General features: G+C 41.9%; 2 protein-coding genes across 2 annotated transcripts in view; one reads left to right on the forward strand and one right to left on the reverse strand.

Annotated features, from left to right (window-relative positions):
• The first annotated feature begins 1,740 nt into the window (after nt 1-1,740).
• LOC132893177 (glutathione S-transferase Mu 3-like) lies at nt 1,741-12,867 on the forward strand. Its single transcript, XM_060932035.1, has 8 exons — nt 1,741-1,849; nt 8,132-8,207; nt 8,413-8,477; nt 8,567-8,648; nt 9,819-9,916; nt 12,013-12,108; nt 12,228-12,338; nt 12,447-12,867. The coding sequence occupies exons 1-8, from the start codon at nt 1,817-1,819 to the stop codon at nt 12,540-12,542; spliced, it is 657 nt and encodes a 218-aa protein (XP_060788018.1). The 5' UTR covers nt 1,741-1,816; the 3' UTR covers nt 12,543-12,867.
• Nucleotides 12,868-14,029: 1,162 nt separating this feature from the next.
• The window catches only part of eps8l3b (EPS8-like 3b), a 36,893-nt gene continuing 33,069 nt past the window's right edge, over nt 14,030-17,853 (reverse strand). Inside the window, exons 19-20 of the mRNA XM_060930843.1 lie at nt 16,300-16,432; nt 14,030-16,164 (exon numbers count right to left, since the gene is read on the reverse strand). Of these exons, the coding sequence (XP_060786826.1) occupies nt 16,123-16,164; nt 16,300-16,432 (175 nt within the window). The 3' untranslated portion in view covers nt 14,030-16,122. The remainder of the gene's footprint in view (nt 16,165-16,299; nt 16,433-17,853) is intronic.

Genomic DNA, 17,853 nt, shown 5'->3' on the forward strand with positions numbered 1-17,853 from the left:
CTATGTTCTATTCTGAATAAAATATGGAATTTTGAAACTTCCACATCATTGCATTCTGTTTTTATTTACAATTTGTACTTTGTCCCAACTTTTTTGGAATCGGGGTTGTATGAGAACAGTGAAACAGCAGTGAGGTGTGCAGTTGGAACGACTGAATGGTTCAAGGTGAAGGTGAGACTCCATCAAGGATCTGCTTTGAATCCTTTTTTGTTTGTCATAGTGATGGACAGCTTGACGGATGAAGTGAGGCAAGAGTCACCATGGAACATGATGTTTGTGGATGATATTGTGATTTGTGGTGAAAGTAGAAAGGAGGTTGAGTTGGGTTTGGAGAGATGGAGGTATGCATTGGAACAAAGAGGAATGAAGGTGAGCAGGAGCAAAACAGAATGCACGTGCATCAATGAGAATGGGGATGAGAGTGTAGTGAAGATGCAAAGGAGTAGACGGAAAGAAAGTTGGTGAATTCAAGTACCTGGGGTCAACTGTGCAGGAAAATGGGGGCTGTGATAATGAGGTGAGAATGAGAGTGCAGGCAGGGTGGAGCAGTTGGAGAAGGATTTCAGGAGTCATTTGTGATAGGAAAGTCCCAGCAAAAGTGAAAGGTAAGATGTATAAGACAGTAGTGAGACCAGCTGTGATGTATGGATTGGAGACCGTACCCTTAACGAAGAGACAGGAAGCAAAGTTGGAGGTGGCGGAGTTGAGGATGTTAAGGTTTGCGATGGGAGTGACAAGGTTGGACAGGATAAGGAATGAGCACATCAGAGGGACAGCACATGTGGAGAGCTTGGGAATTAAGCTAAGAGAGATGAGATTGAGATGGTATGCTTGGGTGCAGATTCCAGGGGGGACGGGGGGGACATGACCCCCCCCCAATTTCTGAAAAACATTAATTGTCCCCCCTAATAAAAATCCCCTAAATTATTCAAAATTGTACAAACAAATGTATTTTCAGACAAATGATTCCCTGTGGGGCGGCACGGTGGTGTAGTGCTTAGCGCTGTTGCCTCACAGCAAGAAGGTCCAGGTTCGAGCCCTGTGGCCGGCGAGGGCCTTTCTGTGCGGAGTTTGCATGTTGTCTGTGTGGGTTTCCTCCGGGTGCTCCGGTTTCCCCCACAGTCCAAAGACATGCAGGTTAGGTTAACTGGTGACTCTAAATTGACCGTAGGTGTGAATGTGAGTGTGAATGGTTGTCTGTGTCTGTCAGCCCTGCGATGACCTGGCGACTTGTCCAGGGTGTACCCCGCCTTTTGCCTGTAGTCAGCTGGGATAGGCTCCAGCTTGCCTGTGACCCTGTAGGACAGGATAAAGCGGCTACAGATAATGAGATGAGATGAGATGATTCCCTGTGCAGTACTTTTTGAATGATGTGGCGAGCCTCTATGAAGTTGTGTTTTATGTTTGCATGGTATGAGTTGTTGTATACGGGCAAAAAAAAAAAAATCACTTTTGTGTCCCCCCCAATCCTGACATCGGATCTGCACCCCTGATGGTATGGGCACATCCTGAGAGGAGATGCAGAGCATGTGGGAAGGAGAATGTTGAGGATGGAGCTGCCAGGCACACGAAAACGAGGAAGGCCAAAGAGGAGATACATGGATGTGGTGATGGAGGACATGAAAGTGGTAGAGAAGGATGCGGAAGACAGGGAGCAATGAAGACGAAAGATCCGGCGTGGCGACACCCCTAGTCAGGAGCAGCCAGAAGAAGAAGAAGAAGAAGAGGCGGAAATGGCTGGCTGGAAGTGACACCAGAGGGTGGGTGGAGCTGGGAGTGTTATCCGCTGTGCAGTTCTGTTGTGTTTCTGACGACGATGATGAAGTTGGCTTACTGGGATATTCGAGGGGTAAGAGAGAGAGAGACAGATGTGCAGCAGAATGCGTGCTTTAAAACCCCGGTGCTGATGAACTCCCCGCGCTGTTTGTGAGTGAATCCGCCAGCAAAGTGACTTTAATATCCGCTTAGCGCCATTTATTTACATTCTAACGGTGAGTTAGCGCAGTAATACACTGAAGTCAGGAAGCTAAAGCCGGAAGGTGCTTTTGGACTTGAAGTGGAAATGAACGGCTCGGTTTCTGGCAGTAAACTGTCGGACTCGGAGTGCTGAGGCGGAGCGGCGGGGTGATCTAATCCCGGGCCAAATCACCACAAGCCTCCCGACTTACCATCTCAGATTTGCTTCATATTTGTTTTTAATTTTAATATCCTTGTCACTAATAACTGCTGTTTAAAATTTTAGCCCAATATCGCCACTAGTTTCGGAGATACTAAGCCTTCAAAAAAAAAAAAAAAAAAGGGCGTGGCCCCATATTTAGCTTTGATGGCTAATAACTTTTGAACTGTTCACACTAAATGGCTAAAATTTCCACACATGATTCTTTAATATGGGTTGTTTTATAATCAGGGTACAAAGTGTGTGTCACAGGGGTCCAAAATTCAAATTGATTCAAACTGGTTCTTGTACCAGTTTTTAAGTGAAGTTAAAGAACAGAGAGGCATGTGGAATAGTTTGTATTATAAGAAGAGCAGGGCTGGGAGAAACAAATGAAGTGATTCTCGGAGAGGACTTTTTTTTTGACAATTCAGAATCCACTACTTCCATAGTGCTTTTAAATATAGGGCTGTAAGCTTTGTGTTAGTTGTCTCTAATATTTATGTCCCAAGATCTTGACCACATTTTAGGATGAAAATAATCATTTTAGATATGTTATTTTATATTGAAAAATTAGCTGTCTCAGAGAGGACTTTTTTTTGACACAATTACAGACTAATTTGATCAAAATAGTCTGAAAACTTACTGGCATTCAACATTAAAACTTAACTATGTTTCCAATGATATGGAACCAAATGTGTGTTTTATGGTATAAAGAATGATGTAAGTGCATCCCTTTTGGAGCTACCTGTGGTCAAAAAAGCACTTTTTCTAAAGGACACGAGTAGTTTTGCTAAATATGGCACATACTGCCATACATTCACCAGAAATAACGTTATCGCCAAATTTTTTTTTGCATGGTAAATAGAGCTATCACAGGGCTACAATAAACAACCAAGTTTATTTAGTCAAGCCTTTTGATATTGAAGAGAAGTGTTAAATGTGATTTTTAGCTTGCGTACCCTGATTGTAAAACAACCCATATGGCTTCCTGGAATGCACATTTGTCCATGGTAGCACTTTTGGCTCTCTAGAGCTCCAGGTTTAATGACACCAGATGTCTGATTCTTTTTAATATATGAGACATGTTCTAGTACTATCAGGAAAGCATGTTATATCTGTGACACAAATTATACTTGTCATATATAGGCCCCTAAAAATGGGGGAAAAAAAAGCTTGCCGCGTCTGTATTTGAATGCTTATAGCAAAAATCTTTCATTTTTGTGCTAAAAATGAGCAGTGTTCGGTTCTTTAATGCCGAGTCTCAGTGCTGCGCATTCATGAGCGAAATACATGCAGAGAGAGTGCGCGCGCGCCTGAGGCAAAGTGAGGTTCATTCACAACTGGTAAAGATCAGGGGAAAATAATCAATTACTGAAATGTGATGAAAGTTAAAGAAAACCGCTGCCCTGAAACATTAAAAATAATGAAATGCAGTGATGCTTGAAAATTTGTGAACCCTTTTAGAATTTTCTATATTTCTGCATAAATATGACCTAAAACAACATCAGATTTTCACACAAGTCCTAAAAGTAGATAAAGAGAACCCAGTTAAACAAATGAGACAAAAATATTATACTTGGTCATTTATTTATTGAGGAAAATTATCCAATATTACATATCTGTGAGTGGCAAAAGTATGGGAACCTCTAGGATTAGCAGTTAATTTGAAGGTGAAATTAGAGTCAGGTGTTTTCAATCAATGGGATGACAATCAGGTGTGAGTGGGCACCCTGTTTTATTTAAAGAACAGGGATCCATCAAAGTCTGATCTTCACAACACATGTTTGTGGAAGTGTATCATGGCACAAACAAAGGAGATTTCTGAGGACCTCAGAAAAAGCGTTGTTGATGCTCATCAGGCTGGAAAAGATTACAAAACCATCTCTAAAGAGTTTGGACTCCACCGATCCACAGTCAGACAGATTGTGTGCAAATGGAGGAAATTCAAGACCATTGTTACCCTCCCCAGGAGTGGTCGACCAACAAAGATCACTCCAAGAGCAATGCATGTAATAGTCGGCAATGTCACAAAGGACCCTAGGGTAACTTCTAAGCAACTGAAGGCCTCTCTCACATTGGCTAATGTTCCTGAGTCCACCATAAGGAGAACACTGAACAACAATAGTGTGCTTGGCAGGGTTGCAAGGAGAAAGCCACTGCTCTCCAAAAAGAACACGCTCATCTGCAGTTTGCTAAAGATCACATGGACAAGCCAGAAGGCTATTGGAAAAATGTTTTGTGGATGGATGAGACCTAAAATAGAACTTTTTGGTTTAAATGAGAAGTGTTATATTTGGAGAAAGGAAAACACTGCATTCCAGCATAAGAACCTTATCCCATCTGTGAAACATGGTGGCGGTAGTATCATGGTTTGGGCCTGTTTTACTACATCTGGGCCAGGACGGCTTGCCATCATTGATGGAACAATGAATTCTGAATTATACCAGTGAATTCTAAAGGAAAATGTCAGGACATCGGTCCATGAACTGAATCTCAAGAGAAGATGGATCATGCAGCAAGACAACGACCCTAAGCACACAAGTCGTTCTACCAAAGAATGGTTAAAGAAGAATAAAGTTAATGTTTTAGAATGGCCAAGTCAAAGTCCTGACCTTAATCCAGTCTAAATGTCGTGGAAGGACCTGAAGCGAGCAGTTCATGTGAGGAAACCCACCAACATCCCAGAGTTGAAGCTGTTCTGTAGGGAGGAATGGGCTAAAATTCCTCCAAGCCGGTGTGCAGGACTGATCAACAGTTACCGGAAACGTTTAGTTGCAGTTATTGCTGCACAAGGGGGCCACACCAGATACTGAAAGCAAAGGTTCACATACTTTTGCCACTCACAGATATGTAATATTGGATCATTTTCCTCAATAAATAAATGACCAAGTATAATATTTTTCTCATTTGTTTAACCGGGTTCTCTATCTACTTTTAGGACTTGTGTGAAAATCTGATGTTGTTTTCGGTCATATTTATGCAGAAATATAGAAAATTCTAAAGGGTTCACAAACTTTCAAGCACCACTGTATGTGATGTACTTATCAGTTCTACTGTTAATTTGATGGCTTTTGCTTTATTTTTATTGTTCCTGTGAGAAACTAGTAGTTTGCTGTGTAACGTCACACGGAGGCCTTGCCAGAGCAGTTACAATGGAGTTTAATTTGAGAGAACCTTTCAGCAAACTCAAAACCATGGGATAAGAGTCAGGATTCACTGTTCAGTCAAAGAAACAAGTGCTCCTTTTCTCACTCGGCATTTTCTACTGATGTTCAAGATCCTATCCGGATAAATAGCAAAGGTTGGATTCTTCCAGTTTCCATTCAGCTCTACGATGCAGTTGTTCAGAGTTTCGTCAGAGACTTGGCTCAGTGAGTTCGAAATCTACGAGATGACAAACATGATGGCGTTGATTGTGGTATTAACATGAAAGGAACCTGATCTGTTTGAGCACGTTGTCCAGAGATGGAGGCCAAAGAGCTCGACAGACTAAAGGATTCCAGGAAAAATATTAGACATTAACCAAATGAGATGAAATAAATTTAAACTAAAAAAAGGTCACCTCAGAATTTCAATAAAAAAAAAATCAAGACATTGAAGGTCAAATGTTAATAAATGAGAATTTAATATGCAAGTCATTTTATTTTAAGCATAAATACAACATGCACAATAATGTAGTAATGCAGGAAATTTTTATCTTTGCTGGAATTACAGGATATTTAAAAAAAATTTATATTATTTGAGATGTAAATATCCCAGAAACTACATAGTCGGCGGCACGGTGGTGTAGTGGTTAGCACTGTCGCCTCACAGCAAGAAGGTCCTGGGTTCGAGCCCCGTGGCCGACGAGGGCCTTTCTGTGTGGAGTTTGCATGTTCTCCCCGTGTCCGCGTGGGTTTCCTCCGGGTGCTCCGGTTTCCCCCACAGTCCAAAGACATGCAGGTTAGGTTAACTGGTGACTCTAAATTGACCGTAGGTGTGAATGTGAGTGTGAATGGTTGTCTGTGTCTATGTGCCAGCCCTGTGATGACCTGGCGACTTGTCCAGGGTGTACCCCGCCTTTCGCCCGTAGTCAGCTGGGATAGGCTCCAGCTTGCCTGCGACCCTGTAGAACAGGATAAAGCGGCTAGAGATAATGAGATGAGACTACATAGTCTCGGCAAATGAAACTGAACAGGCTTAATGTTGAGCAATATAAGATCTGTTCCTCAAAATTTGAATGAGAAATTCAACGGTATGTGGATTTCATGAACGGTTTTACAAATTTTCTATATTCGCGAACCCGTTTGACCGTCTCTTCAGATGCTGGTGGTTGTTCAGATCTCTTTGCCCTGCACACAGACAGCCTTCCTCTTTGAACTTTTTGTGCCGTGTCCAAATCTGCGTTGCAGTTGGTGTGTTTTTAGAGAACCCTCTCATAAATGCACGCTGCACAGTCTTATTCGACTGTATTCGAGCGTACTCTAACACTCAAAACGCCTTTTCTTTTCCAGTGAATGGCATGTCTATAGCTAAAAATATAAAATTTCGACCTGTTTCCACACACGCTGTTAAAATTTGGTCAATTGAATGAGAATTGGCAGTTATTAGATTGTGAAGTGATATAAAATTTTTTTGGAACACCCTGTATTACAATGATTTTATGTAAATAGATTTTCTGATAAATACTTTGCAAGTGTACGGTAATATTAAAATTGTTAATCAGCGTGTAAAATTTGATTTAAATAGTTTAAGTGATTGTGTAAAAATTAACATTAGCCAGCTATGTGGGGGGAACCTGCAAGGAGCTGTTTGAGAGCCAGAAGAGTAGTAGACGATTAAAATGATGAGCTGAGCAGATTAGACCAACTTGCTGATGAGAGCCAGAATTCCCATCATTATTCAAAACTTGTTCTCTCCGTGTCTGCATGGGTTTCCTCCAGGTGCTGCAGTTTCCCTCACAGTTCAGACATGCAGATTAGGTCAAATACGCAGGGTTGTACAAGACGGCGCGTACTTGGTGCCGGTCCCAAGCCTGGATAGATTGGGGGGAGACATACATGTCAACCTTTGGTCAATCAAACCTGTATAACCAACCTCCAAAATCCGTATTTCCCTTATAAAATCCGTATAAGATGCAAATTAAAATAATTTACCTAAAATTTTAATGATATATCCCAGTTACTTTTTATTCAATATTAATAACAATAAACCTTCAGAATGAATACAAAGCTCCAATGTTTGACAAAAACACAAAGTGTTATCAGCGTAGTTACGAAGGAAATACTTCGTTGTTTGGAGACAGGTTTCACCGAGCGGCTATTATGCGCGAGACTTCATATTAGCCACAAAGTCAGAAAAATCTGTTCGTAAAATTACGTTATAATGACCAAATACAATGAAAAGTATTTTTCCAGTCTCACCTGTGAAAGGTAATCCCATGTGATCTCGTTTGGACAGTAAACCTGTTGTTGGTACAGTTAAACGCAGCACATGAACGAGGCATCTTTATTCTCGGGCGAGGATGACGTATGATTCTACGCAGAAGCCGGCGTCTATGACTTCACGGTTGGCGGGATTCTCGCAATGCGGTGTGCGCATGATCAAAAGTGGAACGAAGTCTCGCTACCACAAGATAACGCGCGATTTCATAAGACTCTTTACTGGCTGTCTGTGGTGTACAGTACGTTTGTAAATGTTATGCGCTCTTATCATCGTGGGAATTGATTATAGCTCTAAATAAATATTGAAGTTTTTTTTTTAAAGAATCCGTATAACTTTATTTATACGCCCGTATACGACGTTTATTGAATCAAATCCATATAAAATACAGACATTCTGTATAGGTTGACATGTATGGGGAGGGTTGCGTCAGGAAGGGCATCTAGTGTAAACCCTGTGCCAAATCAAATACGCAGAACAGATCCGCTGTGGCGAACCTTAACGGCCGAAAGATGATGATTGAAAACATGTAAAACTTGTTTTGTTTAACAGCTTGCTCAGCCCATTCGCCTGCTGTTGGAGTACACTGGCACTGAATGGGAAGATAAATTCTATTCCTGTGGTGAAGGTAAATGACTACCGTGCAGTTAATCATATAATTAAAATACAATTCCTTTTATTCACCTTTGCACAACTGTCAAGATAAAAGTAGATTTGATGCAAATAAAAACAAAAGCAATAAATCTATATGTACTAAAAATAGAATTACATTTTAAACTAGCTTTGTGTGTGTGTGTAGAGAGATGCGTTCACATGCATATTCTTAATTACAGCTCCCAATTATGATAAAAGCTGCTGGTTTGATGAGAAAGCCACGCTTAAAATGGACTTTCCTAATGTAAGTGGTGTTAAGAGGGAAGGGGGGGGAAAAGCAATTTGTATTTTGGTGTTTGAAGTCCTCTGTGATAACTCTGCTTTTCTTTTTAGCTGCCCTACCTTGAGGATGGCGAGAGGAAGATTGTGCAGAGTAACGCCATCCTGAGATACATTGCCCGCAAACACAACCTCTGTGAGGGTTTACTTTTCTTTCACTGCAGTGCTTTGGATGCTGGTGGTACAGTAGTTCTCAGCACAGAGTTAGATCTATTGTAGCAACATTGCATCAGAAGCTTCTGTTTCATATTGCAAAAAAAAATTTAAAGTGCTTTTTTTTTTTTTTTTTTTTTAAATCCCCTGCTGGCCGAAAGGTCCGAAGGGGGATTATGTCGTGGCGATGTCCGTCCTGGGAAGGGTATTTGCCTTCTGAAATCAACTCCTCTCACAATTTTTGGAGGAGTTTCATGAAACTTGGCAGGATTCTTTGTTATATGTCGGTAATACACACATTGCAATTTCGTTCAATTCAGTCATATTTTACCAGAGTTATGGCCGAGTTGCCAGCGGGGGGATATTGCTCTCTCGGAGCACTCTTGTTATACCCCCCCTCGAAGGAAGTTACCTCTGTCCGTCCGAAATGCTCTTTTTCTCAGCAACCACAAATCATAGCCACTTGGTACCAAACTTCAGCTTGGGGTTCTGTACCGCATATACCGTTCTCAGGTCTGTCGCACATCAACTTCCTGTTTACCGGCAATGTATTTACGAAACACAGAGGGTGGATTTATAAAATTTTCATAACACTTTTTTTTTTCTCAGCAACTACAAATCACAACTGCTTGATATTTGGTACCGAGCTTCAGCTTGGGGTTCTATACCGTGTGTACCGTTTTCAGGTCTGTCACACATCGACTTCCTGTTTACCGACAATGTATTTACGAAACATAGGGTGGATTTTGACGCTATTTCAAAATGACAGTTTACCAGGATGCTATCTGAAATCCCTGGGGAGAACACTGCTCTTTACTCACTCATTTCAGGGTTAATTATTTGTTGAAGTCAACATTCATAATAAGTGTCCTATTCCTTCGATTGCTTGCATTCTGATATGAGCAGGGGGATACGTTAGTGAGCAGTAGCTCACAGTTGATCTTGTTTTATAAGTGAAAAGACAGAATACTACTAGTTGTTAAATAGCACCAAAGGAAAAGCTTGCAGACATTTAAAACTGTGGTTTGGGTAAACAGTATGTGGAACTGAAGGTCTTTGTGCTACAGTGCTTTTGGGGATATGTTGTAGTTTCTAAATAAAAGGTTCTACAGTTTACTGTATCTTTGTCTCCATTTATTTACCATGACTCGAGGTGGAGAGACGGAGGACGAGAAGATCAGAGTGGATATCCTGGAGAATCAGGCAATGGACTTCCGCAACGGTTTCGTCATTCTCTGTTATCGAGATTATGTAAGTTGCCTGAGTCTTGGTGTTACTACTTGAGCTTTGTTTTTGTTGACTGCATGTGATGTTAAGTAGACGCCGAGGGCCGTGCTCAGAGTTGATGACTTAAGTTCAAAACATATTGTACGCCAGAATTTGGGTTCAGAGTTGGGTTCCGCAGCAGCTCAAGCTGATTTTCCATTTGGATTATTAAAATGACCTGTGTGCAGTTCATACCTCCTCGCTTCTCAAGTAAAGGTGTCAATTTTGACCACTGCCTTTAAGGGGGGCATTATGAAAAGCTCACTTTTTTTTCCAGTGCTTATTCACATACGTTTGTGTATCTGGAGAGCCTACCAACCTACAAACGCTGAAGTAAAACAACCCAGTCAGTTTCTTTTGGGCTGCCTATTTCAGAAAATGTGCTTCAACAAGCCAGACAGATTTGGCTCCCCTTTCTATGCCACCTGTGCGCCTTTCTCATCTCATTATCTCTAGCCGCTTTATCCTGTTCTACAGGGTCGCAGGCAAGCTGGAGCCTATCCCAGCTGACTACGGGCGAAAGGCGGGGTACACCCTGGACAAGTCGCCAGGTCATCACAGGGCTGACACATAGACACAGACAACCATTCACACTCACATTCACACCTACGGTCAATTTAGAGTCACCAGTTAACCTAACCTGCATGTCTTTGGACTGTGGGGGAAACCGGAGCACCCGGAGGAAACCCACGCAGACACGGGGAGAACATGCAAACTCCACACAGAAAGGCCCTCGCCGGCCCCGGGGCTCGAACCCGGACCTTCTTGCTGTGAGGCGACAGCGCTAACCACTACACCACCGTGCCGCCCCTGTGTGCCTTTGTGAATGAATATTCATGATGAAAGTGCTACCTGATTGGCCGGTGGGGTGAGCAGTGGCTCGTTACCATTTAAAGGAACAGGCCCTCAAATTGGCTGGTTTGAACAGGGCTGTTTAGACCGGGTGCGAAGGGAGCTGTGGTGCTTTATCCTCGTCGTATTTTGACCAAAGCAGGTCACAGACGGTTCATTAAGACCTCAGGGAACTGTGTCAACTTGTGGAAAAGGGGTATAATGTCACCTTGAAACACTTGCCTTTTAAGCTTAAAAAAAAATCTGAACTAGAGGAGCGGATCATGTTTTTTCCCCCTTTGCTATGAAATGTAATAGAACATAAAAGCAGCAGACAGTTTGAAAAGAAACATGAGTTCTGCCATTATTATTCGGCAGCTTATAAAATAGCACTCGATCTAGCACATCCTTTTTTTTGCACAGTGAACTGGAAGTCGGCGAGCTGGTGTGGGCTTGCTTATAGCTCCCCAGCTCAGCCACCATGCGTTTGAGTTTACCCCAGTGAACGAGAGGGTCGCCTCTCTGCGCCTTCGGTCATGAGCTTTGGGTAATGACCGAAAGAACAAGATTGTGGATACAAGCGGCCGAAATGAGTTTCCTTCGCAGGGTGGCTGGGCGCTCCCTTAGAGAGAGGGTGAGAAGCACAGTCACTCGGGAGGAGCTCGGAGTAGAGCCGCTGCTCCTCCACATTGAGAGGAATCAGCTGAGGTGGCTCAGGCATCTCTTTCGGATGCCTCCCTGGGGAGGTGTTCAGGCATGTCCCCCCGGGAGGAGGCCCCGGGGAAGACCCAGGACATGCTGGAGGGACTATGGCCTGGGAACGCCTTGGTGTTGTTCCCGAGGAGCTGGCCAAGGTGTCTGGGGAGAGGGAAGTTTGGGCTTCCATGCTCAGACTGCTGCCTCCGTGACCCGGCCCCGGATAAGCGGAAGAAAATGAGACGAGATGAACTGGGAGTGCCGTGACCGAAAACTTGAAATTTAAGGCAGGGGTGAAAATTGTCAATTGTTAAGAGTTGCAGCAAGTGACTGAACAGAACGCACAGATTGAAATATTATTAGTAGTAGTATTGTGCAACAACTGTGTGCATAACATAGCATTTAAAGTAGGTATGAGATTCTAAATCATGGTTCTGAAATCTTGCATGCAGGATGTAGGCTATTTTATCACCCTTGCAATTTAGGGACTGACTTATTACTGTTGATGCTTAATTCATAGTTTAATACAATCTTGTATGTCATTAACGTTTCAGGATACCATGAAGCAAGGCTACTTGGATGCACTGCCAGGAACTCTGAAGCAATTCTCTGCATTTTTGGGGGAGAGGAAGTGGTTTGTTGGTGATAAGGTAAAAATTCTTACTGGATGGAACATGCTGACTGCACAAAATGTTCTGGCTTTACGCCATAACCAACTCGTGCTCCAGCGTTACATAGGCCGTGTAATTAATTCTGCATTTTGATGTAGATCACATTTGTGGACTTCGTCATGTATGAATTGTTGGACCAGCACCGCATGTTTGAGCCCAAATGCCTGGATGACTTCAAGAACCTCAAAGATCTCCTCGACAGATTTGAGGTTTGGGTTAAATGTTTGTTTCTTGAAACTTTGGTTGTTGTGATGTCTGCATATAACCCATAAAATTTTCAGAAAAAAAGTAAGCTAAATGATGTTCCTCTATCTAAGGCACTTGAGAAGATCTCGGCATACATGAAATCAAGCAGGTTCATGAAAACACCTGTCAACAACAAGATGGCAAAGTGGGGAAACAAGAAGGAGTGAAGACTGGCACGCTTTTGTGATGGTCCTCTGAAGTACTGCTACTGCAGGTGACGTTAATGGAGTTTTTGTCAAGCAGTGTTCTAAATCGCCTTCAAAAGCCTTAAAATGTAAAAAACAGTGTGTAATCAAATTATGTGAACGTATTTTGGAAAGAACGTGAATAAAGACAAGTACAGCACTTATAATTTCAATTCGAATTGTTTAAAGGAGGGGAAAAAAGATGACTTGTTTAAAAGTTTGATGCTTTTGTTAACTACTTTTAAAAATGACATTGTACTCCATTCTTATTTTCACACAATAAAAACAGGAAGTTTTTTGTTCATTACCTGTTGACTTATGATATTTTGCTATTCTGCTCTGAATTAAGAAATGGGGAGCATAGTCATGTTGCAACAGCACTGTGAAATAATCACAACATCTCACGTGTCAGATTGCGTCTAGTGAAAAGACACTTTTTATTTGCACATTAATACATCCAAATAGGTCAGTTTACCAGACATTGCAAAACCATTGTAGATAGCGGTGATCATATTTTGTGATGATACACGACGTACACTCTTGCATGAAAATTCCGCTCTCTAAAGTAAAGGATGTACGGTATATACACAGAGACACATGCAGTATGGAGAATTAAAGCTATAATCAGTGTGTTTTAGGAATAGTTTCTGGTTACAGTGGATAGTTTAGATTAAAATGGATCATAGAATCTATAAATATGTGACTGTAAATATTTTTTAAAATGATTTATCAATGCACCTTCACAGTTAACTTCATATTAACATTTAGTTCTTTTGGCATGTTTAAAGGATATAGCGTGCTTTTATGTTTCATGTCCCATATCAGTTTCTTTCCATTTAAAAATATGAATTAATTGCATCAACAAATACAAAATCATCTATTAAATTCAGCAAAATCGTTATATTCGTGATGATTATATGGCATTTCTGCTCGACTTCCGATATGCATTTTTTGCAACCGGAAGAGCCGCTGTCACGTGATCATGCGTCACAAAAACTTTCGGGCACAGCACAAGCGGGTAGATGAATGGAGAAGTGGATGACAAGAAAATTGTTTTTATAGTCTTTAAAGTACATTGGACATCATGGTGTATTGTGCTGCTTATGGTTCCAATAATTCCAATGGGAAATGCCCTGGAGTAAGTTTTTTTTTTTTTTTTTTTTTTTTTTGCATTCCCCAAGGACCCGAAGCTGAGGAAAGTGTGGGCTCACCTGCGCATGCGCAGTAGGCTTCGTGCATGCGCAGTAGGCTTGGTAGGATAACTTTACAGAACACCTGTTGAAAAAAACTTTGCACCTACTGTTTCCCACAAACTGTATTCGGACCATTTCACTGAGGATTCTTTCAACATTAATACTCGGGTACTGAGTGATATTAATTCATGAAACAGGAAGTATAAGGATGAGAAAAAAGTTTAAATCGGGAAGCTGCACAAATGTGTGCAGCTTCCCGATTTAAACTGTTTTTTTTTTCTCATCCTTATACTTCATGTTTCATGAATTAATATCGCTTTTTTTTTTTAAATCGGATCTGCGCGATTCAGCCGTGAGAAAGGCGGCATCCGCCGAAAGGCGCGCTGTTTGCATCCCTGCACGGAGGCCAGGGGACAGGGCAGGAATATTTTTGTTATGAGTGATCCGGTGCAATTTCGCGACCCCCCTGTTGAAGACCTCTGCGCTAAGCGTCTGAAAGCCGAGGTAAGGATTAGTATTATAATTTTGGGTGTATCAATTATTGATTATCACAATTCTGACTCGTTTCGCCATTTTGAATGTTTTCATCTCGGACTCTGGAAGCATTGCATCTCAATCAATCTCGAAAAATATCAGCAAAAAAAAAACTAGCTTACAACGGACTTTAGCTAGATCTATGATGAACTTGCAATGTATGATACAAAAATAATACTTCTTTCAACAGATCATTAGCCTTTGAGCAGAATTGTTTTTAACTTACCAGGAAGTGTTATCGAGCCGACCGCTTTCAGTTTCATGGGGATTGAATGAACTCTCACTCTCAGAATCATCTGACCCGTCAGAGTAAAGACAAGATCCATGTTCATGTGAATTTCCAGCTATCGGTTTGAAGTGATAGGGTCTAACTTCACATCTCTGTGAAACATCAGGAATATCACTGTCGATGGTGTCCATTTCGGTAACCTGTTTACATTAGATTCCCAAGCGCTGGCTCCTTGGAAAGTTTTTGTGACGTCACGGGTCACGTGACCACCTAGCTCATTAACGAATCCTTGTTTTACGCTGATGTATAAAAAAACTTGAATAATGTGGTGATTTTCACATTTTTGATGCCCTGCAGTGATTTAGATGGCATTTCTTATGTCCTTTATACATAATTATGCCCAGAAAAAAATCCATGTCCCATATCCTTTAAGATGATAGGATAAACAGGATCAAAAAATGCATGACAGATTTTACCATCTATTTAAGTTATTCAATGAAATTGAGTCGTACATGAGCTGATGGCTGACGAGGCGTGTAGCACTGAGTTGGCTATAAGCCATGTATGATGAGATTGAGTGGAATAACTGTTTATTATATCCACATTCACTGGATTTTCAGAAACTGAGCATTTTTATCTCATCTCATTATCTGTAGCCGCTTTATCCTTCTACAGGGTCGCAGGCAAGCTGGAGCCTATCCCAGCTGACTACAGGCGAAAGGCGGGGTACACCCTGGACAAGTCGCCAGGTCATCGCAGGGCTGACACATAGACACAGACAACCATTCACATTCACACCTACGGTCAATTTAGAGTCACCAGTTAACCTAACCTGCATGTCTTTGGACTGTGGGGGAAACCGGAGCACCCGGAGGAAACCCACGCGGACACGGGGAGAACATGCAAACTCCACACAGAAAGGCCCTCGCCGGCCACGGGGCTCGAACCCAGGACCTTCTTGCTGTGAGGAGACAGTGCTAACCACTACACCACTGTGCCGCCCGAGCATTTTTATTTTTTGCGAATTCAGTTTAAAAAAAAAAAACTATACAAAATGTCCAACAAAATTATTTCCACTTAATGTAAACAAACCAGCAAAATGATAGTAACAACTTGTGATAATTCTTGAAAAATAAGAAGTGCTCTTACCATCAAATACTTTTTATTCTGTATTTTGGTTTTGGAGTTTTTTTTGGCAGTGGGCAAACCAACTTTAAAGGTGCATTACTCTCACCGGCTGGGCTGGAGTGTAGAACAGGTGATATTGGGGGGGGCATGACTATTCTTTTAGATGTTTCTGTTAAATATTTAATTTTGGGGGTTTTGTTTTCAAGTACAGTTCTGCCATTTTGTTTTTCTCTACTCACAGTATATGAGCTGATTAACCTAGTAGTAGAGTAGCCAATCAGAACGTGCGATTACTCATCCAGTGAATGTGGATAGAATAATTAAAATTATACTTGGAGTATAACGTCGCTTGATACTTGTGTTCAGATCATAAACTTTTCATGAACCAACAAATGATAAAGCCAGCATGTAATCGCTGTGCAGTTCTCTTGAGTGAATCCGTAAGCGGTCATCTGCCCCCTCACCGTGATGGTCAGGTTTAGCGGCCGTTGTAGTGGTTATATTCCGTTTCACTAGCAAGCTGCAGAAACATGCACATGTTTGTGTATTATTAAATGTTTGAACTATTGATGCATCATTAGAGTTGCTCCAATAAATAAGGGTTCTGGTTAGACAGTATGTGTGTGTGTGTGTGTGTGTGCACATTTATACATACTGCCATAGAGGATTTAATGGCCTGCAGTTGGAAGAAAACACGACCTCCTTCTTCAGGACACACAGCTCGTATATCATCACGCTTCATCTCCAAAAGCAATGCTCCATTCATCATGCCCAGGTTCCGTACTGTCCTGTACACACACAATTCACAATCATAAAACTCAGGCAAGGCAAGAGACACGTGTTTTATAGCACTGCATTATAACTGAATATGGGGCCTTTTGTTCTGCCACAGCTCCTAACAGATCTGTACTTTGCTCCTGTCAAAAATAGCTGAAGAATGTTTATGGGCAGTAGGCAGTGAGTACAATGCACATAAAGTGAAAATCCCATACACAAGTAACTAGTTTATTGAGTAACTCTGCTCTTTTAGATGTAGCTAATAGGCTGCTAATGAATACATTTGTAGCCCAGTTGTGGAACTCCATGATTTAATGTGTTTAAACAATGTTAGCTTTTCTTGCGTCTTGATATGGTTTTGACCAAAAGGCCAACAATGCAATAGCAAAATGTACTGAATGCACAAAAACACATTTTTCCTATTATGACATTAACTAAGGGTGGCACGGTAGTGTAGTGGTTAGCGCTGTCGCCTCACAGCAAGAAGGTCCTGGGTTCGAGCCCCGTGGCCGGCGAGGGCCTTTCTGTGTGGAGTTTGCATGTTCTCCCCGTGTCCGCGTGGGTTTCCTCCGGGTGCTCCGGTTTCCCCCACAGTCCAAAGACATGCAGGTTAGGTTAACTGGTGGCTCTAAATTGACCGTAGGTGTGAATGTGAGTGTGAATGGTTGTCTGTGTCTATGTGTCAGCCCTGTGATGACCTGGCGACTTGTCCAGGGTGTACCCCGCCTTTCACCCGTAGTCAGCTGGGATAGGCTCCAGCTTGCCTGCGACCCTGTAGAACAGGATAAAGCGGCTAGAGATAATGAGATGAGATGAGACGTCTATACATACTGTACACTCACCGGCCATTTTAATAACTACATTTGTACTCCTGATCACTTATGCAATTATCTAATCAGTCAATCATGTGGCAGCAGTGCAATCCATAAAATCACACAGCCATAAAATGCAAATCCAGGTCAAGAGCTTGGGGTAATGTTCACACTGAACATCAAAAGGGAGGAAATTGTGATTCAGTGACTGTGGCATGGCTGTTAGTATCAGATGGGCTGCTTTGAGTATTTTAGAAACTGCTCATCTGGGATTTTCACGCATTGAAGCCTTGGGCAGGATGGTTTGAAAAACAAAAGCGCATCCAGTGAAAACACTTTGTTGATGGAAGACGTCACAGGAGAATGGCCAGACTAGTTTGAGGTGACAGGAAGGATATAGAGAAATAAAGACCACGGGGAGCAGAAAGGCATCTCTGAATGCACAGCAGGAGAACATACAGCCGGTTTCACTTCTGTCAGCTAAAAAAAACCCATGACTCTGAGGTGACAGTGGGCACAGGCTCACTCAAACTGGAGAGCTGAAGATTGGAAAAAGACCAGACAATGTTTTCCAACCATCAACTGTTCAACTAAAGAGTGGTTATTGGATGATGTTTGAT

Source organism: Neoarius graeffei, chromosome 10 (assembly GCF_027579695.1).
Source record: "Neoarius graeffei isolate fNeoGra1 chromosome 10, fNeoGra1.pri, whole genome shotgun sequence".
NCBI classification, from domain to species: Eukaryota; Metazoa; Chordata; class Actinopteri; order Siluriformes; family Ariidae; genus Neoarius; species Neoarius graeffei.